The sequence below is a fragment of the Oncorhynchus mykiss genome, chromosome 4 (assembly GCF_057628025.1).
Source record: "Oncorhynchus mykiss isolate SJ-2025 chromosome 4, ASM5762802v1, whole genome shotgun sequence".
NCBI lineage: Eukaryota > Metazoa > Chordata > Actinopteri > Salmoniformes > Salmonidae > Oncorhynchus > Oncorhynchus mykiss.
This window is the reverse complement of record NC_143025.1, coordinates 72,575,001-72,602,088: the sequence shown is the minus strand read 5'-3', so window position 1 is coordinate 72,602,088 and position 27,088 is coordinate 72,575,001. Positions and strand designations below refer to the sequence as shown.

At 42.7% G+C, this 27,088-nt stretch overlaps 1 protein-coding gene across 1 annotated transcript in view; it reads left to right on the top strand.

Annotated features, from left to right (window-relative positions):
* The first annotated feature begins 5,400 nt into the window (after window positions 1-5,400).
* Window positions 5,401-27,088, top strand: part of rps6kc1 (ribosomal protein S6 kinase B1) — a 49,870-nt gene continuing 28,182 nt past the window's right edge. The window contains exons 1-2 of the mRNA XM_036975942.2: window positions 5,401-6,339; window positions 15,923-15,958. Of these exons, the coding sequence (XP_036831837.2) occupies window positions 6,238-6,339; window positions 15,923-15,958 (138 nt within the window). The 5' untranslated portion in view covers window positions 5,401-6,237. The remainder of the gene's footprint in view (window positions 6,340-15,922; window positions 15,959-27,088) is intronic.

Genomic DNA, 27,088 nt, shown 5'->3' with positions numbered 1-27,088 from the left:
AAGCTCCTTATGGAAAATCAAGAGACACTTTTTGCTGACTATTACAAAAATGGGAACATCAGCAACCTTATCTTCCACACAAACCATCCCCTGGCATGGCACAGTGCTATATTAGCACACTACCCCTTTGTAACGAGAGGGGGGATTAACGAGGGGTGGAAACTCAGAATACTTGATAACGAGGACTCCGAGTTAAGTAATATAAATATCTATAAATCCGGAACAGTAATGGTACAGAATAACCACAAACAGTTTCAGCTGGACTTTCACCTAATCAAAGAATTAGCCCAGCAGGAGAAGCTCTGCCTTGATAATGATACCCCCACACCGAGCGGGTCAGACCAGACCTCTTCATTATGTAACCCCACAGATGAGCAACCCCCAGTGGAGAGTCAACCTCCCAGCACAGATTACCACTCCCTCATTGAAATGAAGGACAAATTCACCCAGCTGGAGGTAAGGCAGGTGGAGCTGGAACAGCAGGTGATTACACTTCAGTCAGCGCAGACCCAGACAACAGTCCAGCACAACAACAGCCCCTTAACCAGACCCGGAGAGCTGGAGGTGGACAGAGACATATCTGCACTTTGGACAGTGGTGAGACAAATACAACAGGAGAAAGAGGAGCAGAACAGAGCACTAGAGGAGAGTATCAGACTGCTGGTGGAGGAGAGGTTGAGGGGGATGGAGGAGAAGTTGAGGGGGACGGCGTGTGACAGAGAACAACCCACTAGAGAGGTGGCCACCCCCACAGAGAAGCCAGCAGAACAGCCCACCTCAGCACCCAACAAAAGTCTCGACACCACAGCAGAACAGTCCACACCAGACCCTGAACATAGAGTCGACACCACAGCAGAACAGTCCACACCAGACCCTGACCATAGAGTCGACATCACAGCAGAACAGACAAATGAAGAACCCCAAGCCCAGAGGCTCTCACCCCCTCTGAGCACCCCCCCTGTCAGCCACCCTGATAGCCCTTTTGACAACCCCCCCACACCCACTGAGGACAAACACAAGACACAGATTGTACTACTTATGGACTCAAATGGGAAATATATAGAAGAAAAAAAACTTTTTCCCAAACACAGTGTGTCTAAACTCTGGTGTCCAAACACCCAGCGTGCCCTCGACCTTCTGTCTGAGGCCAAACTAGGCTCACCCAGCCACATAATAATACACACAGGCACAAACGACCTGAGAGCACAGCAGGAAAGAGTGGCCACAGCACTGAAGAGAGTGATTGAAAAGGCTTCTTCTACTTTCCCCAACGCACAAGTGGTTATCTCCACCCTGCTACCACGAAAAGACTTCCACCCTGCCACAATACAGCGGGTAAATGCAAGTATTTCCCGTGACTGTGCCTCAAAACCAAACGTTTTCCTGGCCCACCACTCCACCCTGGACTTGAACAGCCTCTATGACCAGGTCCACCTCTACAAGGCAGCAGTGCCCACCTTTGCCCGAACTCTAAAGGACATCGCTCTCAAACGTATCCCCAACACTTCACACAGGAGCAACAGATCAATAGACACCCCATCCAGACCAGCGAGACACCCTCCCAGATCTGCAGGACCCCCCCCTGGACCTACACATAGAGGACCCACGCCAAGAGGAATTACATCCAGACCACAGTACACCCAGACACATCCACACCCCCACCCCAACCAATCAACACCCCCCCACGTCAACCATGCCCACACCCCATTTAGGCCCCCTCAGATCAGACCTATGCCACTCCTGCCCACCCCATGCACCCCACCCCCGCAAAGAGGGCCTCAACATGGAAGCCACACATACGCCCAGGTAGTGAGCGGGCAAACAGTCCCAACCCCCACTCTCACACTCGCCGAAGCCAATGGCATGTACCAGATGCTCAGCAGGCTCTGCTCACACTTACTGGCCTGAGGCCAAACCACGACCAACAACATTGGACACTCTATGGAACAAAAAGCCTTCACTATATTATCCTGGAATATCCAAGGCCTGAGGTCATCTGCCTTTGGCCTAAAGAGCAGAAACCCGGACTTCACCAAAGAAATCGGTAATACAGACATTGTCATCCTGCAAGAAACCTGGTATAGAGGAGACGGACCCACTGGTTGCCCTCTAGGTTACAGAGAGCTGGTAGTCCCATCCACCAAACTACCAGGTGTGAAACAGGGAAGGGACTCAGGGGGTATGCTAATTTGGTATAGAGCAGACCTAACTCACTCTATTAAATTAATCAAAACAGGAACATTTTACATTTGGCTAGAAATTCAAAAGGAAATTATCCTAACAGAGAAAAATGTCCTCCTGTGTGCTACCTATATCCCCCCACTAGAATCCCCATATTTTAATGAAGACAGCTTCTCCATCCTGGAGGGGGAAATCAATCATTTCCAGGCCCAGGGACATGTACTAGTCTGTGGCGACCTAAATGCCAGAACCGGACAAGAACCTGACACCCTAAGCACACAGGGGGACAAACACCTGCCTGGAGGTGACAGCATTCCCTCCCACATATGCCCCCCTAGGCACAACTATGACAACATAACCAACAAAAACGGGTCACAACTCCTGCAGCTCTGTCGCACGCTGGGTATGTACATAGTCAACGGTAGGCTTCGAGGGGACTCCTATGGTAGGTACACCTATAGCTCATCTCTTGGCAGTAGTACAGTAGACTACTTTATCACCGACCTCAACCCAGAGTCTCTCAGAGCGTTCACAGTCAGCCCACTGACACCCCTATCAGACCACAGCAAAATCACAGTCTACTTGAACAGAGCAATAATCAATCATGAGGCATCAAAGCCAAAGGAACTGAGTAACATTAAGAAATGCTATAGATGGAAGGAATGCAGTTTGGAAACCTACCAAAAAACAATTAGGCAACAACAAATTCAATCCCTTTTAGACAATTTCCTGGGTAAAACGTTCCGCTGTAATAGTGAAGGTGTAAACTTGGCAGTAGAAAATCTTAACAGTATATTTGACCTCTCAGCTTCCCTATCAAATCTAAAAATCTCAAATAGAAAACCGAAGAAAATTAACAATAATGACAAATGGTTTGATGAAGAATGAAAACCCTCCAACCCAAAAAGGCCTGTGGTGTTGATGGTATCCTCAATGAAATGATCAAATATACAGACAACAAATTCCAATTGGCTATACTAAAACTCTTTAACATCATACTTAGCTCTGGCATCTTCCCCAATATTTGGAACCAAGGACTGATCACCCCAATCCACAAAAGTGGAGACAAATTTGACCCCAATAACTACCGTGGAATATGTGTCAACAGTAACCTTGGGAAAATCCTCTGCATTATCATTAACAGCAGACTCGTACATTTCCTCAATGAAAACAATGTACTGAGCAAATTTCAAATTGGCTTTTTACCAAATTACCGTACAACAGACCATGTATTCACCCTGCACACCCTAATTGACAACCAAACAAACCAAAACAAAGGCAAAGTCTTCTCATGCTTTGTTGATTTCAAAAAAGCCTTCGACTCAATCTGGCATGAGGGTCTGCTATACAAACTGATGGAAAGTGGTGTTGGGGGTAAAACATACGACATTATAAAATCCATGTACACAAACAACAAGTGTGCGGTTAAAATTGGCAAAAAACACACAAATTTCTTCACACAGGGTCGTGGGGTTAGACAGGGATGCAGCTTAAGCCCCACCCTCTTCAACATATATATCAACGAATTGGCGCGGGCACTAGAAAAGTCTGCAGCACCCGGCCTCCCCCTGCTAGAATCCGAAGTCAAATGTCTGCTGTTTGCCGATGATCTGGTGCTTCTGTCACCAACCAAGGAGGGCCTACAGCAGCACCTAGATCTTATGCACAGATTCTGTCAGACCTGGGCCCTGACAGTAAATCTCAGTAAGACCAAAATAATGGTGTTCCAAAAAAGGTCCAGTCACCAGGACCACAAATACAAATTCAATCTAGACACTGTTGCCCTAGAGCACACAAAAAACTATACATACCTTGGCCTAAACATCAGCGCCACAGGTAACTTCCACAAAGCTGTGAACGATCTGAGAGACAAGGCAAGAAGGGCATTCTATGCCATCAAAAGAAACATACATTTCAACATACCAATTAGGATTTGGCTAAAAATACTTGAATCAGTCATAGAGCCCATTGCCCTTTATGGTTGCGAGGTCTGGGGTCCGCTCACCAACCAAGACTTCACAAAATGGGACAAACACCAAATTGAGACTCTGCACGCAGAATTCTGCAAAAATATCCTCCGTGTACAACGTAGAACACCAAATAATGCATGCAGAGCAGAATTAGGCCGATACCCACTAATTATCAAAATCCAGAAAAGAGCCGTTAAATTCTACAACCACCTAAAAGGAAGTGATTCACAAACCTTCCATAACAAAGCCATCACCTACAGAGAGATGAACCTGGAGAAGAGTCCCCTAAGCAAGCTGGTCCTGGGGCTCTGTTCACAAACACAAACACACCCTACAGAGCCCCAGGACAACAGCACAATTAGACCCAACCAAATCATGAGAAAACAAAAAGATAATTACTTGACACATTGGAAAGAATTAACAAAAAAACAGAGCAAACTAGAATGCTATTTGGCCCTAAACAGAGAGTACACAGCGGCAGAATACCTGACCACTGTGACTGACCCAAAATTAAGGAAAGCTTTGACTATGTACAGACTCAGTGAGCATAGCCTTGCTATTGAGAAAGGCCGCCGTAGGCAGACATGGCTCTCAAGAGAAGACAGGCTATGTGCTCACTGCCCACAAAATGAGGTGGAAACTGAGCTGCACTTCCTAACCTCCTGCCCAATGTATGACCATATTAGAGAGACATATTTCCCTCAGATTACACAGATCCACAAAGAATTCGAAAACAAATCCAAATTTGAAAAACTCCCATATCTACTGGGTGAAATTCCACAGTGTGCCATCACAGCAGCAAGATTTGTGACCTGTTGCCACGAGAAAAGGGCAACCAGTGAAGAACACACACCATTGTAAATACAACCCATATTTATGCTTATTTATTTTATCTTGTGTCCTTTAACCATTTGTACATTGTTAAAATACTGTATATATATATATATAATATGACATTTGTAATGTCTTTACTGTTTTGAAACCTCTGTATGTGTAATGTTTACTGTTAATTTTTGTTGTTTTTCACTTTATATTTTCACTTTGTATGTTGTCTACCTCACTTGCTTTGGCAATGTTAACACATGTTTCCCATGCCAATAAAGCCCTTGAATTGAATTGAATTGGTAGTAGATACTGTTCAAGTTTGAAATAAATCTAGAAAGATCAACATCATTGTTTCTGCAGCTAAACAATATCCGGGATTAAAAGATTTCACATCTGAAGAGCTCCACGGAGTACTGTCTCGAGTAGTCCCAGCCTGAGTAGGGAAGTTTGAGGTATCAAATGACCGAAGGAGTGGGAATATTTTTCCTGATAATACTTTTTAGTTTTTGTGAAATAATGTTGTTTTTTTTATCTTCCTGTAATGGAATTTACTTTTAATTTGTGAATGTATCCCTTATCCCTTCATCCCTGGTCCAGTTGGTGTGGGAATGCAGCTCTAACTTTTGTTTGCAGACTGCCATAGTACCGAAGATGAAGAAGAATTTGAGGAGCCGGTCTTTCGGCGTGTCATTTTGCAATATGCAGCCAACTAACCCACGATAGTTATAAAAATCTGTCATAGTGGGAAAAACAAGCAAGGAGGTGGGCAGAGACAAGCACGAACTACTGAACTACTATTGGCATTTATTCGCATATTTCCGTTAGGGAACGACCACTTTGAAGTGTGCGTGTGCAATAACTCAATTCGACCTGGCACTCCTAAACGACACATTTAAAAAAAACTTTGGCAAAGGGTAAAGTCTATAAAACGCAGTCCACTCTGTTTGTTACAGATTTTAGTTTCGGAAACAGTTTTGGAGATCAAATGTTTCATCGATGAGAAAATTATCTGAATATCGGCAAAAATCCATCTCACTCCTTATTCCCCCACTGCTGACCACAGTTGTTGGGTTTATTCTCGTCCCATTATTTGGATGTGAGTGGAAACGCCCACCGGATACTTCACATTCATACATCCGGTGAATTATCTGGCTCATTGTTCTATCTCTGTGTAGCAGCGGCTATCTGGAACGAAGCAAAGCAGCCCCGGCTTTTTAGACTGGGAATCAGCTGGCTAGCTAATGGCTATGCTTCAATCAGAATGATATCGCAGCGGGAACGAGGAGAACTTGCACGTTTTTATACTGTTACGGACCCTAAAAAGCACAAGAAAGGCTATACAGTGTACAAAGTCACTGCAAGGGTAAGTTGACAGAGGCTGTGTTGTTGACAGCTAGCTACAGTGACGTTAGTTAGCAGCTAGCTAGCTAACGTTATCATTGTTGTTTTATCCTGTCGTAGCTACAACTGCGAATACTATTCATACGGATATGTTGTAGTTGATAAATAACGACGTTTTAAACCTTATTTTGGCTGCTTATATGTGACATTTTTCCGTTCACCTGCTAACTTGCTCCCATTATTCAGCTAACGTTAACTAACTAGCTGTCAAACTAGTGCCTAGCTTGCGCTAGCTAATAACTAGCTCGTTTGTCTGACAATGGAGATAGAAAGCCTCCATAGTTAGCCAAACTCGGTGATAACAAGATCAAGAGAGGAGATTACATTGAATGCCACCTTCTGTCATACCACCATATGCTAACTAGGTAGTTAGCTAACGTCAGTTAACTAACTGTTATTGACAATAAAGCTAACTGAACAGTGTGCAATCATGAGACCGGTAAGAAGCTGCCACTTATAAGCTTGCTGCTGCCCCAATATCTGTGCAAGCCTTTAGAGCTGTCGACGATGAGTATGACGTGTCTCCCCTCTAACGCCCAGGAAGCCCCCATTCAAATTCCCATTAGATAACTCTGCATGCGTTATAATGTCAAAATACTTTAGTTACTCACCAAATATGGGGTTTCGCTGAGTAACTATCTTAATTTACTCCCGTTATGGCTGGTATGTACTTCCAAAAAGGTCAATGAACCGAAGAAATGCCTCTTTGGCAGTGGTGGAAAAACTACTAAATTGTCATACTTGAGTAAAAGTAAAGATACAGTACCTTAATAGAAAATTACTCAAGTAAAAGTCACTCAGTAAAATACAACTTGAGTAAAAGTCTAAAAGTATTTGGTTTTAAATATACTTAAGTATCAAAAGTAAACGGAATTGCTAAAATGTACATAAGTATCAAAAGTAAGAGTATAAACCATTTCAAATTCCTTTTTTAAGCAAACCAGACAGCACCATATTTTATTTTTATTGACGGATAGCCAGGGGCACACTCCAACACATTTACACATGAAGCATTTGTGTTTAGTGAGTCTGTCAGATCAGAGGCAGTAGAGAAAACCAGGGATGTTCTCTTGATAAGTGAATTGGAACATTTTCCAGTCAAAATGTAACTTTTGGGTATCAGGGAAAATGTATAGATTAAAAAGTACATCATTTTATTTTGTAATGCAGTGAAGTAAAAATTAGCAAAAATATAAATGGTAAAGTACAGATACCACTACAAAATGACTTAAGTACTTTACACCACTGATCTTCGACACCTCTAATGTGTTGGGCTGTTGTAGACTTTTGATCTGTGCTTAGCAGTAAGGTTATAGCTCCTCAGAATCCTTGCGACGTGAGTGCTTATACAGTTTTATTTTGAAGTACATACTGGCTGTGATGCTTGCAGAGCTGTCTAATGGGAGTTTCAATCAGAGCTTCCTGAGCGTTAGAGAGGAGACACGTCATACTCATTCATCGTCAACATTTCTAATACACAGATACTGGGGCATCTAGTTGCATACATTTTACTAATCAGTCTCAGTAAGTGCGTATGCAGCATGAGAGAAACTGCAGTCTATGCAATTTATTGTCTAGCGAAAGGAAGTCCACGGCAACGACCCGAAGTTACCCATTGTGCAAAAGTAATCATCATTGTTGCATCCAGACCCACTCCCAGATATGTTGACTCTCTACCTTTTAGTTTGTATTTCACATCAGATTCAGAAAGGTCACATCCCAGCAACAGATTTTAGCACTATCAGAGATTATTCTCCAAAGGGAACCATATCAAGTCTTTCCAATGGCTACAATACCACACAACCAGTTCAGTGTCACATATGCGCACCCATACAAATGAAAAGGGTTGATTTTTGTCACAAAGGTGCTGATGGGAGAGAGAAAGGGTTATATCATTTCCTCGTCTGTCTGGCTCTGTCACTGTGAGTGGTGCAGGAGGTCAGAACACTACAGGGTTTTGAAACTGGGACACTATCAGACAGAATGAGTCGTCAGTCTGCCCACAATGTTCTAAGGAGAGGGACCGAAAGAATGAATAAATAGATGCTTCCATACCCACCGCTGCAGTTTTTTTCTGTATCAGAAATGGGCTTAGCTGGTGGGTGTGACAGGGGGCGTGGCAGAGGGCAGGGCAATGAGCATAATTGGTCGTTGGCGGCTACATTTTAGAGAGAATTTGAGACCCCATCTTTGCGCTGTAGAGACTTTTGCATTCAAGACAATTTCCTGTAATTCTATACATTTCTCCATGGAGCTGAGATATTTAGTAAATTTTTAAGTTAATTTCCTGCAGTTCTACAGATTTTGCTATGCAGCTAAGAGAAAATGTAGCATGTTATGTTAAAAAAATATATATAGGTCCATTATCTTTTCTACATACTTTATATCTGGTTTTAGTGGTTTAAGTTAAAACTTTGAGTTTTTCTAACCTGAAAAGTAATAATAATAATTTAAAAAACATTTTTTACGCTCTTTGGACTTAGGCTACCCAGAAAAACGCTAAAATCAAAACAAACTTTATTTGTCACCTGTGCCGAGTACAGCAAGTTTAGACTTTACCGTGAAATGCTTACAAGCCCTTAACCAACAGTGCAGTTCAAGAAGAGTTAAGAAAATATTTACCAAGTAGATGAAAACAAAAAGTAATACAAAGTAACAAGGCTATATACAGGGGGCACCGGTACCGAGTCAGTGTGCGGGGGTGCACGTTAGTAGAGGTAATTTGTACATGTAGGTGGGGGTGAAGTGACTATGCATAGATAATAAACAGCGAGAAGCAGCAGTGTACAAAAGGGGGGGTCAATGTAAATTGTCCGGTGGTGATTTTATTAATTGTTCAGCAGTCATATACCTTGGGGGTAGAAGCTGTTGAGGAGCCTTTTGGTCCTAGACTTGGCACTCCGGTACCGTTTGCCGTGCGGTAGCAGAGAAAACAGTCTATAACTTGGATGACTGGAGTCTCTGCTAATTTTATTGGCTTTCCTCTGGCCTATTGTATAGGTCCTGGGTGGCAGGAAGCTTGGCTTGTACTGGGCTGTTCTCGCTACCCTCTGTAGCGCCTTAGCAGTTGCCATACCAGGCGGTGATGCAACCAGTCAGGATGCTCTTGATGGTGCAGCTGTAGAACCTTGTGAGCATCTGGGGACGCATGCCAAATATTTTCAGTCTCCTGAGGGGGAAAAGGTTTTGCCCACTTCACGACTGTCTTGGTGTGTTTGGACCATGATAGTTTGTTGGTGATGTGGATACCAAGGAACTTGAAACTCTCGACCCGCTCCACTACAGCCCTGTCGATGTTAATGGGGGCCTGTTCAGCTCGCCTTTTTCTGTAGTCCACAGTCAGCTCCTTTGTCTTGCTCACATTGAGGGAGATGTTGTTGTCCTTGCACCACACTGCCAGTTCTCTGACCTCCCTATAGGCTGTCTCATCGTTGTTGGTGATCAGGCCTGCCTCCTTTAAAAGTTGCGAGCTTGCACTGCGGGACTTAGAGGTACCCAGCAGCACGGCGTCATTGCTCCAGAACACCACAATGGGGAGTTAGAGCACTCATTATGTATTTCGTCATATAAAAACCTTGGGACCCAATCATATCGAGTGGTTCCAATGACGAATTTGACACGAGACACCCGTCCCTGGGTGAAGATGGCTGACAAAACATTACGGTGGAACCAACTGTAAGTAGTTATGTCATAACGAGTCAAGAAAAAAAAAGACAATTGAGAGGAGTATGTTAATATAGAGACAAACATTTGTGCATATTTTTTTGTCATAAAGTTCATTAACGAAAATCGCTATTTAGCAAGTTAGCTGACTAGCTAACATTAGCCAGCTAGCTAGCTAGTGTTATGACAGGATAATTAATTTATAATTTGTCTTGTTTAATGTTTTAGGGACTCCTGAGAGAACCAGCAAACCAGGCTGTCATCTTGTGAAACTGGCTGTAAAGAATCTAGCCCGATAAAGCATTTACTGCAAATTGAATGTACAATTGTGTAAGCTTGCCTTGCAATGCAGCTGAAGTAACATAGATAGGTAACGTTTTACTTGCTTATTGTGTTGTGGAGGATAAAAATAACTGTATGCCTATGGATGTGTAGCTAGCTACAGTATGTAGCCCGTCTGTGTATGGACACTAAAACGTTAGTTTCTGAATTAATATTCATACCAATCTATGAACCTCAGCTGTCATAGTTGTTGTATCAACTTCAAGTCTGAATGGCACTAATGAAACCTATGGATAGAGTAGAATATAATAACTTTGTGCCAAGGATGCAAGTCCTATATACGTACTGTACGTACTCCTATATATGTACTGTAGTTATTACCACACATGAGATTCCCACATTGTAGCCTGTACATTGAATATATTCACTGATCATGTACTCTTCCTTTGCAAATAAAGGTGCAGTTCAGGTATGAATTTCTGAGACATTCTTTTTCAGTCTTATCAAACTCCATAATTTGAATGAAGCTGTGTCTGCATGTATGTATTACAATTATACACTTCAACAGTGTTTACCACTCCTGCTCCTGGGACATCAGTGATTACATATTGTAACTATGCAATAGACTAGAAACATGATTTAAGTAAAGGCTGACTTGTAATTTAAAAAAAATACAGAAAAAAACTATGCATAACTAACTCCCTTCATCTGCATTAATCTGAGGACACAGGATAGTATTTCAATGAGATGCTTAATTTCAACCAGTGGAGAATGTGAAACACTTTATTGAAAGAATTTCATTATCCAGGTGTTATAAATACATAATACATGCATTATAATTATGATAATTGTAATATATTATAAATACAAGTTCAATCTGTACTTCAATGCACATATGGTGTGCATTATAAAACGAGAAAGAAAGACGAGGTGGGGAAAGAGGTGTAGAAGACAGAAAGGGAAAGAGGTAAGAACGGTGGCAGACAGCATATGATTAATGAATTACAGTGCTACCCTTATTCTCTCAGTTCATCACAATTGTGGTGTCACCTAACCAGCCTTGGGCCCCCAGTTGGCCCAAAGGTTATCTTAAGAGCGGGTGAGGTGGCGATGACGGGACTGGTTTCCTCTCTCACATCAAAACATACCTGCAAATGAGAGACAGATGGATAGAGAGAGAGCATGATTTACCTTGTTTTTTTATTCTAACACAGTCAGTCATCATAATCATCAGGAGATGATATGCAAAACTGACCTTGGATCTTTAACTCTGGGACTACTACATCTCTCTGTATTTCAATGTAAAGTATCTCTTTAATAATACTTATTTTTGACCCAACCAAGTGACCTCTCACCTTTTATAATGCAGTGCCTTCTGTGTCAGCCAGTTCAGATGAGGGACGTGTTCACCAAAACCGCTGATATAACCTAGAGGATTTAGGGAGAAGGGGGAGAAAGATGAAGTGAAGAAGAGAGACTGTTATTGTGTGTGTGTGGTCTCACATGGTGTCCACACGAAGTGGCTGCAGAGTACTCTATGCTGAAAAACAGACACATGAGGACAAACAATAGAAGATAATGTATGTGACCCAGACACCTATCAGAGTGTACCTGAAACATTTAAATATAGAGGGCTATGTGTCTCACCACTTGGTTATTGCAAGGCTAACCCCCAGGGAAATTATGACTTGGCAGTCATAATGTGAGACCGGTTACATGTACTACAAGACAGGCAGAGATGAAGAGAGAAAAAGAACACAGAACAGTTTACCTCTGGTTATGGACACTTTTGCCAGCAGTAAAGCTTCCACGGCCTGTTCCTCGGACAGTGAACATCTGGCAATATCTACATTTCCGACCCCTTGATCAGCTCGCTCTCTGAAAGTAAAGAAAATAGCTTATTTTTTGTAGATATGAAAACAATAACAGATATGACCAATCTAAAGCAGCAGATGTCATTTTCAGGATACGTCAATACAGCGTAGAAAGCTTACCAGGCTGGTATTGTGGTTGTTCATTAGGTGATGAGAAATATGCCATGATACCTGCACCATCTACACGCTGCGAAGACTTTCGTGACAGACATATTGTGTTTTTTCATCCTTCTGTAAAAAAAGCTAACCGTTACACGGTCATGAGATATGACTATATATCCACTTTGAAACAAATATGACATGGCCTGCTTATGAGTTTCCATGAAAGAAAGTTAGATTAGTTCAACTGAAAATGGCGAGATCAGGCATTCATAGCTAAATGCTTTTGGTTAGCTTGAGAATAATAATTGCATGATTTTTCATTCTACGGTATTTATGTTATATAGTAGAATGTTATGAACCGACACTGAATCGTAGGAGCTATGTAAACGTTGGATGAAAGAACACCCAGTGTTGCTTACCTGAGATGCCATCATCACACAGTCCTTCTTCGTAGGTGTCCGCTATGACTTCCTTTGTGTCGGAAAAAGGTTGCTTTCAGAATAATTATTTTTGATTGAAAATAAAAGTTTTGCTCTCGACAAAAAGACGCCAATGTACCTCCATAGCATACAACAATTGGCCTGTGAATAACCACACCTTCATACAAACGTGCTACTGTATGCAGATTTCTTGTCGCACAACCGAAGATGCTGCCATATCCTATTAGCACGCCCGCAAGCGAGCCACTCCGGCGCAGAATGATGACGTGTGGAAGAGGGAAAGGAACGAGATTGGAACAACAACACTTTGTTGCAAGTTTGGGACGGGGGCTAATAGCTGAACAATAGACTATTCAACCTTTACTAAAGAATAGTCTAATAGCCGAGCTAGGTGTGAACCCCCCCTGCTATCACAAACCAGATCTGCCCTAACGACCAAGGGGTAGCTTGCTACTCAATGTAATAAAGTAATGACCTTTCAAATAAGTTACCTTACACGTTATGTTGGCTGACAATTTGTTAGCTACGCTGTCCTTACGAACCACGGAGCATATTACAGCATTATGTACCGGTATGTTAGTTAGCTACCTAACGTTAGTAGTTAGCCATCAAACTTTCCAGTATATTAACTATAGGCTATCTAACTATCCAACATTTATTGACTTGATTATTCCCGTCATTCTTAGCTTAGTTAAATGTTATAGTTGTTGTTCGTTCTCAATGGACATTTGGGTGCTTTCGTAAACTTGCTCTGGCCATCTAAATCGATTTCACTCTCATCTGAGTGTACCAGAGCGCAGAATAATACGTTTACGAGTGCTCCACACCGGTTGAATATGGCCGGAAAATGGTCAGAGTGATTTCATTTGTGTCTGGAAGTAGCTAGCAAGCTAGCCAACGTTATCGAAACGGTCTGAATTTTACAAACGGACAATCTGACAACGCTCTGAATTTATGAGCGCCACGTTGTACAGCGCCATCTTTTCTGTTCCATCCTAATGGTGACCCCCCCAGGGTTTTTTATTTTTCATGGAATAGGCCTCCCGGGTGGCGCAGTGGTTAAGGGCGCTGTACTGCAGCGCCAGAGTCCCTGGGTTCGCGCCCAGGCTCTGTCGTAACCGGCCGCGACCGGGAGGTCCGTGGGGCGACGCACAATTGGCCTAGCGTCGTCCGGGTTAGGGAGGGATTGGTCGGTAGGGATCTCCTTGTCTCATCGCGCACCAGCGACTCTTGTGGCGGGCCGGGCGCAGTGTGCGCTAGCCAAGGTTGCCAGGTGCACGGTGTAGCCTCCGACACATTGGTGCGGCTGGCTTCCGGGTTGGATGCGCGCTGTGTTAAGAAGCAGTACGGCTGGTTGGGTTGTGTATCGGAGGACGCATGACATTCAGCCTTCGTCTCTCCCGAGCCCGTACGGGAGTTGTAGCAATGAGACAAGATAGTAGCTACTACAACAATTGGATACCACGAAATTGGGGAGAAAAAGGGGTAAAACTCAACAACAAAAAAACAAAACAAAAAAAACCCGTATGAATCAAATTAATTAAACAAGTACAACTCAAAAGTTTACACACCTACTTATTCCAGGATTTTTCTTTATTTTTACTATTTTCCACATTGTAGAATAATAGTGAAGACATCACAACTATGAAATAACACCGCGTGCCCCGCATTCTGTAGTACAGACATGGCCTGCTTTCCTTTATGTAAGGAAATGTACGTACAGTCACTGTGGGGACGACGTCGTCGTTGATGCACTTATTGATGAAGCCGATGACTGAGGTGGTGTACTCCTCAATGCCATTGGATGAATCCCGGGAACATATTCCAGTCTGTGCTAGCAAAACAGCCCTGTATGTAGCATCCGCATCATCTGACCACTTCCATATTGACCGAGTCACTGGTGCTTCCTGCTTTAGTTTTTGCTTGTAAGAAGGAATCAGGAGGATAGAATTATGGTCAGATCTGCCAAGTGGAGGGCGGTGGAGAGCTTTGTATGCATCTGTGTGTAGAGTTAAACTGGTGTCGGATTTTTTTTCTCTCTCTCTGGTTGCACGTGACATGCTGGTAAAAAATTTGGCCAATATACCACGGCTAAGGAGTGTTATTTATGAAGCCCTTTTTACATCAGCCGATGTCAAAAAGTGCTATACGGAAACGTAGCCTAAAATCCCAAACAGCAAGCAATGCAGATGTAGATGCACGGTGGCTAGGAAAAACTCCCTAGAAAGGCAGGAACCTATGAAGAAACCTAGAGAGGAACCAGTCTCTGAGCGGTGGCCAGGTCTCTTCTGGCTGTGCCGGGTTGAGATTATAACAGTATATGGCCAAGATGTTCAAATTTTCATAGATGACCAGTAGGGTCAAATAATAATAATCATAGTGGTTGTAGAGGGTACAACAGGTCAGCAGGAGTAAATGTCAGTTGGCTTTTCGTAGCTGAGCACTCAGAGTTCGAGACGGCAGGTGCCCTAGAGCGAGGGAGTTGAAAACAGCAGGTCTGGGACAAGGTTGCACGTCCAGTGAACATGACACAACTCGGAGTGCCTGGAAATAGCTGTTTGGCCATATACCACAAACCCCCGAGGTGTCTTATTGCTATTACAAACTGGTTACCAATGTAATTAAAACAGAAAACATTTATTTTTGTTCTTACCCATGGTATACGATCTGATATACCACGGCTTTCAGCCAATCAGCATTCAGAGATCGAACCACACGGTTTATAATATGCTATAATGTCTGTATAGCAGTTATTTTTTTCCAATGATACTGATGGCTCTTTATTGAAGGTATCGCAAACAAATGTTTAGGTTGTCTGTGTGCCTTTTGATAAAACTGTTTTCCTTCATCCAGCGATCTTGGAGTTGCTGCCCCTTTGTGGTGTGTGTATGTATAGTGCCCTGCTCGTGTGGTGACATCTCGTTTGTGCCCTGCTCCCCCACTGTGTCGCTGTATAATGTCCTCATTGTCAAGCGGCTAGAACTCTGAACCCTCCTCCGCTATCTGTGAATGACTCCGCTCTCCACAGCAGAACAGGGAATGTCTACTACAGTTCTACAGGGCCCATCCATCCAGGGTCCCCATTTTCAGTCTGTAGTGCAATGAACAACTTTTGGTGGCGATGATGATGGTGGTGCTTAAGTTTGCTTGCTGATCCTAACCCCTCTTTTTCTCTCCTGCTCAGATCATCTCCAGAAAGAACCCGGAGGACGTCCAAGAGGTAAGAACTACAGGATTATCTGACAGTGATGGGAAGAAAGTGAGAAAAGAAGGGATAGAGGGAAAATGGAGAGTGCATGCGAGAGAGTGGCTTTGGATTTTGCTCCAATGGCTGTTCATGTTGCATAGGTTAGTGACCACGGTTATAATGGTGGTGATCAAATCAAATCAAATTTTATTTGTCACATACACATGGTTAGCAGATGTTAATGCGAGTGTAGCGAAATGCTTGTGCTTCTAGTTCCGACAATGCAGTAATAACCAACAAGTAATCTAACTAACAATTCCAAAACTACTGTCTTATACACAATGTAAGGGGATGAAGAATATGTACATAAAGATATATGGATGAGTGATGGTACAGAGCAGCATAGGCAAGATACAGTAGATGGTATCGAGTACAGTATATACATATGAGATGAGTATGTAAACAAAGTGGCATAGTTAAAGTGGCTAGTGATACATGTATTACATAAGGATGCAGTAGATGATATAGAGTACAGTATATACGTATACATATGAGATTAATAATGTAGGGTATGTAAATATTATATTAGGTAGCATTGTTTAAAGTGGCTAGTGATATATTTTACATTTCCCATCAATTCCCATTATTAAAGTGGCTGGAGTTGAGTCAGTGTGTTGGCAGCAGCCACTCAATGTTAGTGGTGGCTGTTTAACAGTCTGATGGCCTTGAGATAGAAGCTGTTTTTCAGTCTCTCGGTCCCAGCTTTGATGCACCTGTACTGACCTCGCCTTCTGGATGATAGCGGGGTGAACAGGCAGTGGCTCTGGTGGTTGTTGTCCTTAATGATCTTTATGGCCTTCCTGTGACACCGGGTGGTGTAGGTGTCCTGGAGGGCAGGTAGTTTGCCACCGGTGATGCGTTGTGCATACCTCACTACCCTCTGGAGAGCCTTACGGTTGTGGGCGGAGCAGTTGCCGTACCAGGCGGTGATACAGCCCGCCAGGATGCTCTCGATTGTGCATCTGTAGAAGTTTGAGTGCTTTTGGTGACAAGCCGAATTTCTTCAGCCTCCTGAGGTTGAAGAGGCGCTGCTGCGCCTTCTTCACGATGCTGTCTGTGTGAGTGGACCAATTCAGTTTGTCTGTGATGTGTATGCCGAGGAACTTAAAACTTACTACCCTCTCCACTACTGTTCCATCGATGTGGATGGGGGGTGATCCCTCTGCTGTTTCCTGAAGTCCACAATCATCTCCTTAGTTTTGTTGATGTTGAGTGTGAGGTTATTTTCCTGACACCACACTCCGAGGGCCCTCACCTCCTCCCTGTAGGCCGTCTCGTCGTTGTTGGTAATCAAGCCTACCACTGTTGTGTCGTCCGCAAACTTGATGATTGAGTTGGAGGCGTGCGTGGCCACGCAGTCGTGGGTGAACAGGGAGTACAGGAGAGGGCTCAGAACGCACCCTTGTGGGGCCCCAGTGTTGAGGATCAGCGGGGTGGAGATGTTGTTGCCTACCCTCACCACCTGAGGGCGGCCCGTCAGGAAGTCCAGTACCCAGTTGCACAGGGCGTGGTCGAGACCAGGGGTCTGATGCTGTGTCTGCATGCACTGTATTTATTACAATTATACACTTCAACAGTGTTTACCATTACTGGTCCTAGGACATCAATGGTTATACATTGTAACATTGCCTTAGACTAGAGCACATGATTTAACTAGTTAAAGGCTGATTTGTAAGGCATACATATAGGACCAGAATTACAAAAGCAGTACACCACACTTCCTATGCATCATGTAAATACTGTAAAACAGGTTCTTCTCGCCAGGTCATTTCCTTAATCTACACTGATCTGACGACACAGGATAGGTGTAGTATTTAATCAAATTAGAGGCTTATAGATTTCAACCAGTAGAGAATGTGAAAAGCTTGTTTGAAAAGTAATTTATCCAAGTGTTATGAATACATAATTCATGCATTATAAATATTATTTTTGTGATATTTTATAAATACAAGTTCAATCTGTACTTAATGCATTATAAATATGAATTTTGTGATATTATATTTGAAATACTAGTTCAATCGGTACTTCAATGCACATCTGGTATGCATTATAAAAACAGAGGAAGAAAGAGGTGGGGATAGAGGTGTGAGTGTGACCGACAAGGGGAAAGAGATGAGAACAGAGGAGCAGGGAAGACTGCACATGAGTAATGAATTACAGTGCTACTAAACATCGTTCTCTCAGGTCATCAGAATTACAGAAGTATCTCTAACCAGCTTTGGACCCCCAGTTGGCCCAAGGGTTATCTTAAAGTGGGTAAGGTGGTGATGATGTGACTGGGGGTTGGTATCCTCTCTCACATCAAAACATACCTGCAGATGAGAGGGAGAGCAAGAGATGGGATGATTAAGCCTAGTTTTTTTAATACTAACAGTATGTCATCATAATCATCAGGAGGTGAAATGCAGAACTGACCATGGATCATTAACTCTGGGACTACTACATCTCGATCTGTATTTCAATGTAAATCATCTATTTTATAATGCTTCATGTTGACCCGACCAAGTGACCTGTCACCTCTGCTCATACTGTTCCCTCTGTCAAGCAGTTCAGAACCGGGAGGGGTTCACATATATAAAGAGACTGTTCAAAAGAGACCGTGTTCAACAGGAATCTCTGTGTGTGTGGCCTCACCTGGTGTCCAGTGTCCACACTGAATGGCTCCAGAGTACTTTATACTGAAAAACATGCACAGACACAGGACAAACAATATAGCGTAGTAATATAAATAATGAGATGTCTTAATATTCTCCATGGTTGGTCATCTTGCCTATTCTTTGAAGGTGGGCAGACACCTGAGCCTGCACAAAACACAATCCATAAATCAGATTGATATACCAGTGTGTGGGTTGTAGGGTGTCTAATTGTTGAAAAACATTTTCAGTATGGGTGACTCTTAACTTCTTTGGAGTGGATAGAAAACACTGAAGTTTCTAAAGCTGTTTGAATGATGTCTGTAAGTATAACAGAACTCGTATGGCAGGCAAAAACCTGAGAAAAAAATCCAACCAGGAAGTGGGAAATCTGAGGTTCGTAGTTTTTTAACTCAGCCCCTATCGAATACACAGTGGGATATTGGTCATTTTGCACTTCCTACGGCTTCCACTAGATGTCAACAGTCTTTAGAAACTTGTTTGATGCTTCTACTCTAAAGGAGGGGCTCATAAGAGCTCTTTGAGTGAGTGGTCTGGCAGAGTGCCACAGGCTCATTCTGGCGCGCTCACGTGAAAGGTAGCTACGATCCACTTAATTTCTGAAGACAAAGGAATTGTCCGGTTGGAACATTATTGAAGATTTATGTTAACATCCTAAAGATTGATTCTATGCATCGTTTGACGTGTTTCTACTAACTAACGGAGCTTTTTTGACTTTTCGTCTGAAACTAGTGAACGAGCTTTATGAATGTGGATTACTGGACTGAACGCTCTAACAAAAGGAGCTATTTTAACATAAATGATGGACATTATCGAACAAAACAAACATTTATTGTGGAACTGGGATTCCTGAGAGTCCATTCTGATGAAGATCATCAAAGGTAAGTGAATATTTATAATGCTATTCTGACTAATGTTGACTCCACAACATGGCGGATATATGTATGGGCTCTGAGCGCTCTACTCAGATTATATTATGGTGCGCTTTTTCGGTAAAGTTTTTTTGGAAATCTGACACCGGTTGCATTAAGGAGAAGTGGATCTAAAATTCCATGCATAACACTTGTATCTTTTAACAATGTTTATTATGAGTATTTCTGTAAAATTGATGTGGCTCTCTGCAAAATCACCGGATGTTTTGGAACTACTGAACGTAACGTGCCAATGTAAACTCCGATTTTTGGATATAAATATGAACTTTACTGAACAAAACATACATGAAGTCCTATGAGTGTCATCTGATGAAGATCATCAATGGTTAGTTATTAATTGTATCTATATTTCTGCTTTTTGTGACTCGTCTCTTTGGTTGGTAAATGGCTGAATGCTTTCTGTGACTAGTTGCTGACCTAACATTATGATATGTTGTGCTTTCAACGAAAAGCGTTTTTGAAATAAATCGGACACTGTGGTTGGATTAACGAAAAGTTTATCTATAAAATGGTGTAAAATACTTCTATGTTTGAGGAATTTTAATAATGGGATTTCTGTTGTTTTGAATTTGGCGCCCTGCAGTTTCACTGGCTGTTGAGAGGTGGGACGCTCACGTCCCAGAGAGGTTAAGAGCCTGTTTTGTTTTTGTGCAGACAATCACCCTTATCTGAGAAGTAGAAATGAAAAGGAGAGAAACCGGGAATTGTAATAACTGGAGTTGACAATGTAAAGAATACTCTTTATTGTGGGCGTCTCTTAAAATAGCCTTTGGTTGTGCATAGTGCATTCTATGGTGTTGCCAGGGAACAGCACCCTCTTTGAAGTAGGAGGTGAAGACATTCTTCACATTGTTTGCCTCCCGTGTTGCATTGTTGGCCCCGTCCGTGCAACATCTTGTAGAGCAGCAGAACTCTGGTCTGGCACACGCCTGAGAGCTGCATGTCCCCTCCTGGTCCTCATTTTCACATGCTGTTTATAGATTTTTTTTATATTGACTGTACCTTTGTGTATCCCATGTGTAACTCTGTTTGTCGCACTGCTTTGCTTTATCTTGGCCAGGTTGCAGTTGTAAATGAGAACTTGTTCTCAACTGGCCTACCTGATTAAATAAAGGTTAAATAAAAAATAGAAATGTCCATCATGAATTTATGCAGGACACAGGTAGCCTTCACACATGCCTGAATTCCCCCATTCCCAGATGGCCCTGGTCACACTCACGACAATGCACCCAACTGTGAAGTCCCTTACACGGTAACTGTAGGTAATCGTTTTGAAGGAATCTCCAGGAATCTCAAGGTATTTGTAGGTATATGGAAGATAATGTCATTATTAGACTTTTACATCAGCGGGTCATTGTGGATTACTAAAGTATAATATCTCTTATAACAAATCATGATAACATTGGATAGATAGATGTATGTGACAGCAGGATCATATCAAGGAAAATGAATACATACAGTGCCTTGCGAAAGTATTCGGCCCCCTTGAACTTTGCGACCTTTTGCCACATTTCAGGCTTCAAACATAAAGATATAAAACTGTATTTTTTTGTGAAGAATCAACAACAAGTGTGACACAATCATGAAGTGGAACGACATTTATTGGATATTTCAAACTTTTTTAACAAATCAAAAACTGAAAAATTGGGCGTGCAAAATTATTCAGCCCCTTATATGTCTAGCAAACCAGGCAACTAAAAGCAACTTTCTCAACAATATTTTTGGATACTTTCTAAACTCAAAAGCAAAAAATTAAACTTCCCTTTTTTAGGACCCTGTCTTTCAAAGTTAATTCGTAAAAATCCAAATAACTTCACAGATAAACATTAAACACTGTTTCCCATGCTTGTTCAATGAACCATAAACAATTCATGCACCTTTGGAACGGTCGTTGAGACACTAACAGCTTACAGACGTTAGGCAATTAAGGTCACAGTTATGAAAACTTAGGACACTAAAGAGGCCTTTCTACTGACTCTGAAAAACACTAAAAGAAAGATGCCCAGGGTCCCTGCTCATCTGTGTGAACGTGCCTTAGGCATGCTGCAAGGGGGCATGAGAACTGCAGGGCAATAATTTACAGCTGATTGTCCTCGCAGTGGCCACGTGTAACAACAACAACTGAACAGGATCGGTACAGGATGGCAACAACAACTGCCTGAGTTACACCAGGAACGCACAATCCCTCCATCAGTGTTCAGACTGTCCGTAATAGGCTGAGGGAGACTGGACTGAGGGCTTGTAGGCCTGTTGTAAGGCAGGTCCTCACCAGACATCACCGGCAACAATGTTGCCTATGGGCGCAAACCCACCACCGCTGGACCAGACAGGACTGGCATAAAGTGCTCTTCACTGACGTCGCTTTTTTGTCTCACCAGGGGTGATGGTTTGGTTCACGTTTATCGTCGAAGGAATCAGCGTTACACCGAGGCCTGTACCCTGGAGCGGGTGGGTGAGGTGGGTGGTCCGTCATGGTCTGGGGTGGTGTCATAGTATCCTTGTACTGAGCTTGTTGTCTTTCCCTGTAACACACAGCATTGAGATCCTCCTCCCTCATGTGGTACCCTTCCTGCAGGCTCATCCTCACATAACCCTCCAGCATGGCAATGCCACCAGCCATACTGCTCGTTCTGTGCATAATTTCCTGCAAGACAGGAATGTCAGTGTTCTGCCATGGCCAGCGAAGAGCCCGGACCTCTATCCCATTGAGCACATCTGGGAACTGTTGGATCGGGGGGTGAGGGCTAGGGCCATTCCCCCAAGAATTGTCCGGGAACTAGCAGGTGCCTTGGTGGAAGAGTGGGGTAACATCTCACAGCAAGAACTGGCAAATCTGGATGGATCTGGATTCGGATGTTTTCACTCACGAGACTCCCAGTTAGATAGCCAATGTTCCTTTTTGTAGGCGAAATAGCTCCGTTTATTCTTCACGTTTTGGCTGAGAAATCGACCTGAAATTGCGATCACGAAAACGGTGAAAAATATTCCAAATGAACTCCATAATATAGACAGAAACATGGCAAACGTTGTTTATAATCAATCCTCAAGGTGTTTTTCAAATATCTATTCGATAATATATCCACCGGGACAATTTGTTTTCAGTAGGACCCATTGGAAAAATGGCTACCTCCTGTATTTTACGCGAGAATCACTCTGAGAGCCATCAGGTGACCACTTACACAATGTAGCTGCTTACGGGTATTCTTAAACATAAATATGTAAAACTACATCACAATGCTGTAGACACCTTGGGGAATACGTAGAACAATTTAATCTGGTTGATAGCCCATTCACTGCTTAATAGGGACGCATTGGAACGCAGAGCTTTCAAAACATGAGGCACTTCCGGATTGGATTTTTCTCAGGCTTTCGCCTGCAATATCAGTTCTGTTATACTCACAGACAATATTTTTACAGTTTTGGAAACTTTAGAGTGTTTTCTATCCTAAGCTGTCAATTATATTCATATTCTAGCATCTTGTCCTGACTGAGCCTGCACTGTAGCTAGCTAGCTAATAATACTTTGTTTGTTCGTTTTTTTTTTTAAATTAATGTATTTACTTGCTTGGATAGGTTTTCCCAGCCATGTGGACGATTGGAAACAGGGCAAGAAAGTTAGTTTGTCAGCAGAGTGGTTTAGAGCATATTACTAGATTACTGTGAATAAATTAATGAAAAGGAGAATCGATTAAACTATTTACCCATTTAATAACTAGACCTTCATACAAACTTGCTATACTGAGTTATTGATGCACAAACAAACGTGCTGCCAGCATGCCCACAAGCGAGCCACTCTGGGCGGCTGCCTCGGCACGCAGAAATGTACCACTCCCTAGTGTACACTGGCCGTTACCCGCCAATGACAAAATCTACCCGCCCGCATTTGGCAGGTATTCATTTCCAACCCTGGTGGGAACCCTGGTCACGGTTTAGCAGAGCCTATTAGTACGTGTTTACATACACCCACTCTAGTGCTAGCTACTTAATCTGTTAGTATCTCTGTCTCGCGGTTAAGCTATATAGCTCTGTGACCGCTAAGTTAGCGTCAGGCCACAAGTTGAGGGCAGATAACGTTCAATTGCTGTTATTTAGATGGTGGTGCGTATTCATGGATGCCATGGGAAGCCAGGCTTCAAAAATGAACTAAGACTTTTTATTTTATATCTTTCGTCGCTCTCGTCTCTTATACTTTTCCTTCAATTTGCAAGCGACTGAATTTATCTCACCGGTGGCTGCATCCGAGCGAGCAAAACAGTGCCCCTTTTGGCTCTGTGTAGTCCATCTGTCTGATGCTGTCTGGACAAAAAGAGTATGACATTGTTGCCGCCCGTAGCATTGAATGAATGCAAGGGAAGCTCAGCAAATTTGGCCTCCCTAAAAAACAAAGATAATAGCCAATCAGCGTTGAGCTAAACTGAGTCTTGGCACACAAAAAAAAAAAAATAGTGTCCAGGATAGCCATTTTGGATTTTGCTTCACATCAAAAGCCAAACGTTATTGACAGAATTTACATTTTTTTTATCCTCCGTACTGATCAATGATTAACGGCGATTGATCCAACCATAAATTCATACACTGTGCCGCTGGCCTGAGAATGGAAGTTCACTGTCGCTAGATGTAGACTAATGTTAAAGCTGCAGTATCTAACTTTTTGGGTGACCTGACCAAATTCCCACAGAAATGTGAGTTATAGATCTGTCATGTTCATTGAAAGCAAGTCTGAGAAGCGGTAAATTTGATTTATGTGCGCCATTTCTATGCTTCCTGTTGTCAAGTTTAGTTTTTGCATCTTTTACTTTCAGTTTTGTACGCCAGCTTCAAACAGCTTAGATGGTACAATGATTTGCCTAGGACAACAAAAACTAAAAGTGTGTACTGTATGACAGTCAGAGACCGTTTCGGCAACATGAAAGTGAGGAGGATGGCATTGGCGTTTCTCTACTTGTAGGGTGAGTCAACATGTTTTTTCTACTTGTATGCACACAGAGAAATCAGTCCCATGGACAGCCACATCATATTTAGCTTTGGTTGATTGGACGGAATTGTTTTGGGGATTTTTTCGTTGTCACTGTATTAGACTACGCAGAGGTGATTTTATGACTTTGAAATGGTGCTGGAATAGTGGAGGCAGCTCCTGTTTTCTTTGGGACTTGTGGTACCTCTGTGGTTCTAAAACAATAGTTGTTTAATGGTACACAATTGTCGGAAACATTAACTTGCTTGACCATTCTGTAGGTGATGTAACTATTTGTTACATGCAATATGCTTTGTGGACTTCACAGGACAAATGTGGCTCTCTGGTTTTGTGATGAAATAAAGGTGTGGTTGAATTTATTCTGCTAGTGTGTCTCCTTATTGTCTCGGCCTTAGGCCTATATATCATGGTGCCAAGGCATATGAACTAACAGGTTATAGCGAGAACTTATTTATCACAACACCGGTTGTAATGGCTTTTTATTTGTATTTTTTTGGCTTGGCTTCCCCATTGATTTTACCCACACACAGCTAATGCATATACAGTGCCTTGCGAAAGTATTCGGCCCCCTTGAACTTTGCGACCTTTTGCCACATTTCAGGCTTCAAACATAAAGATATAAAACTGTGTTTTTTTTGTGAAGAATCAACAACAAGTGGGACACAGTCATGAAGTGGAACGACATTTATTGGATATTTCAAACTGAAAAATTGGGCGTGCAAAATTATTCAGCCCCTTTACTTTCAGTGCAGCAAACTCTCTCCAGAAGTTCAGTGAGGATCTCTGAATGATCCAATGTTGACCTAAATGACTAATGATGATAAATACAATCCACCTGTGTGTAATCAAGTCTCCGTATAAATGCACCTGCACTGTGATAGTCTCAGAGGTCCGTTAAAAGCGCACAGAGCATCATGAAGAACAAGGAACACACCAGGCAGGTCCGAGACACTGTTGTGAAGAAGTTTAAAGCCGGATTTGGATACAAAAATATTTCCCAAGCTTTAAACATCCCAAGGAGCACTGTGCAAGCGATAATATTGAAATGGAAGGAGTATCAGACCACTGCAAATCTACCAAGACCTGGCCGTCCCTCTAAACTTTCAGCTCATACAAGGAGAAGACTGATCAGAGATGCAGCCAAGAGGCCCATGATCACTCTGGATGAACTGCAGAGATCTACAGCTGAGGTGGGAGACTCTGTCCATAGGACAACAACAGTCGTATATTGCACAAATCTGGCCTTTATGGAAGAGTGGCAAGAAGAAAGCCATTTCTTAAAGATATCCATAAAAAGTGTTGTTTAAAGTTTGCCACAAGCCACCTGGGAGACACACCAAACATGTGGAAGAAGGTGCTCTGGTCAGATGAAACCAAAATTGAACTTTTTGGCAACAATGCGAAACGTTATGTTTGGCGTAAAAGCAACACCCTGAACACACCATCCCCACTGTCAAACATGGTGGTGGCAGCATCATGGTTTGGGCCTGCTTTTCTTCAGCAGGGACAGGGAAGATGGTTAAAATTGATGGAAGATGGATGGAGCCAAATACAGGAAACCTGATGGAGTCTGCAAAAGACCTGAGACTGGGACAGAGATTTGTCTTCCAACAAGACAATGATCCAAAACATAAAGCAAAATCTACAATGGAATGGTTCAAAAATAAACATATCCAGGTGTTAGAATGGCCAAGTCAAAGTCCAGACCTGAATCCAATCGAGAATCTGTGGAAAGAACTGAAAACTGCTGTTCACAAATGTTCTCCATCCAACCTCACTGAGCTCGAGCTGTTTTGCAAGGAGGAATGGGAAAAAACTTCAGTCTCTCGATGTGCAAAACTGATAGAGACATACCCCAAGCGACTTACAGCTGTAATCGCAGCAAAAGGTGGCGCTACAAAGTATTAACTTAAGGGGGCTGAATAATTTTGCACGCCCAAATTTTCAGTTTTTGATTTGTTAAAAAAGTTTGAAATATCCAATAAATGTCGTTCCACTTCATGATTGTAGGTTGGTGATACACTGGAAAAGGTTGCAACTTATGCCTGTACACACACAGCCCTGAGGCCCGCTCTAATACAGCAGGCATGATCCCAATTACTTTTGTGTGTGTGTGGTCGGGAGAGAGAAAAATGGGAATACACACAGCTCCATTGTTGAGTAGTCCTTCTCTCTGGGAGTGGTGCTGTGTCTCGTGTCCCTCACACACTGGACCGGCAGCCCAGACCAGAGCAGTCCGAGCTGGGGTTCAGACCTCTGTCTGCCCTAAACTACCTCTGTACCTGGGCCTGGATGTCTGGAGCTGGTCTGGGGCTGTTCAGGTTGGGTAGAGGGGTTTTACTGGAGTTAGTGAATGTGTGTTTGTCTGTAGAGAGATAGAAGGGGGGTGTGTGTGTGTGGAGGTTTCATCGTGTGTGGAGGTTTCATCGTGTGTGGAGGTTTCATCGTGTGTGGAGGTTTCATCGTGTGTGGAGGTTTCAGTGTGTGTGGAGGTTTCAGTGTGTGTGGAGGTTTCAGTGTGTGTGGAGGTTTCAGTGTGTGT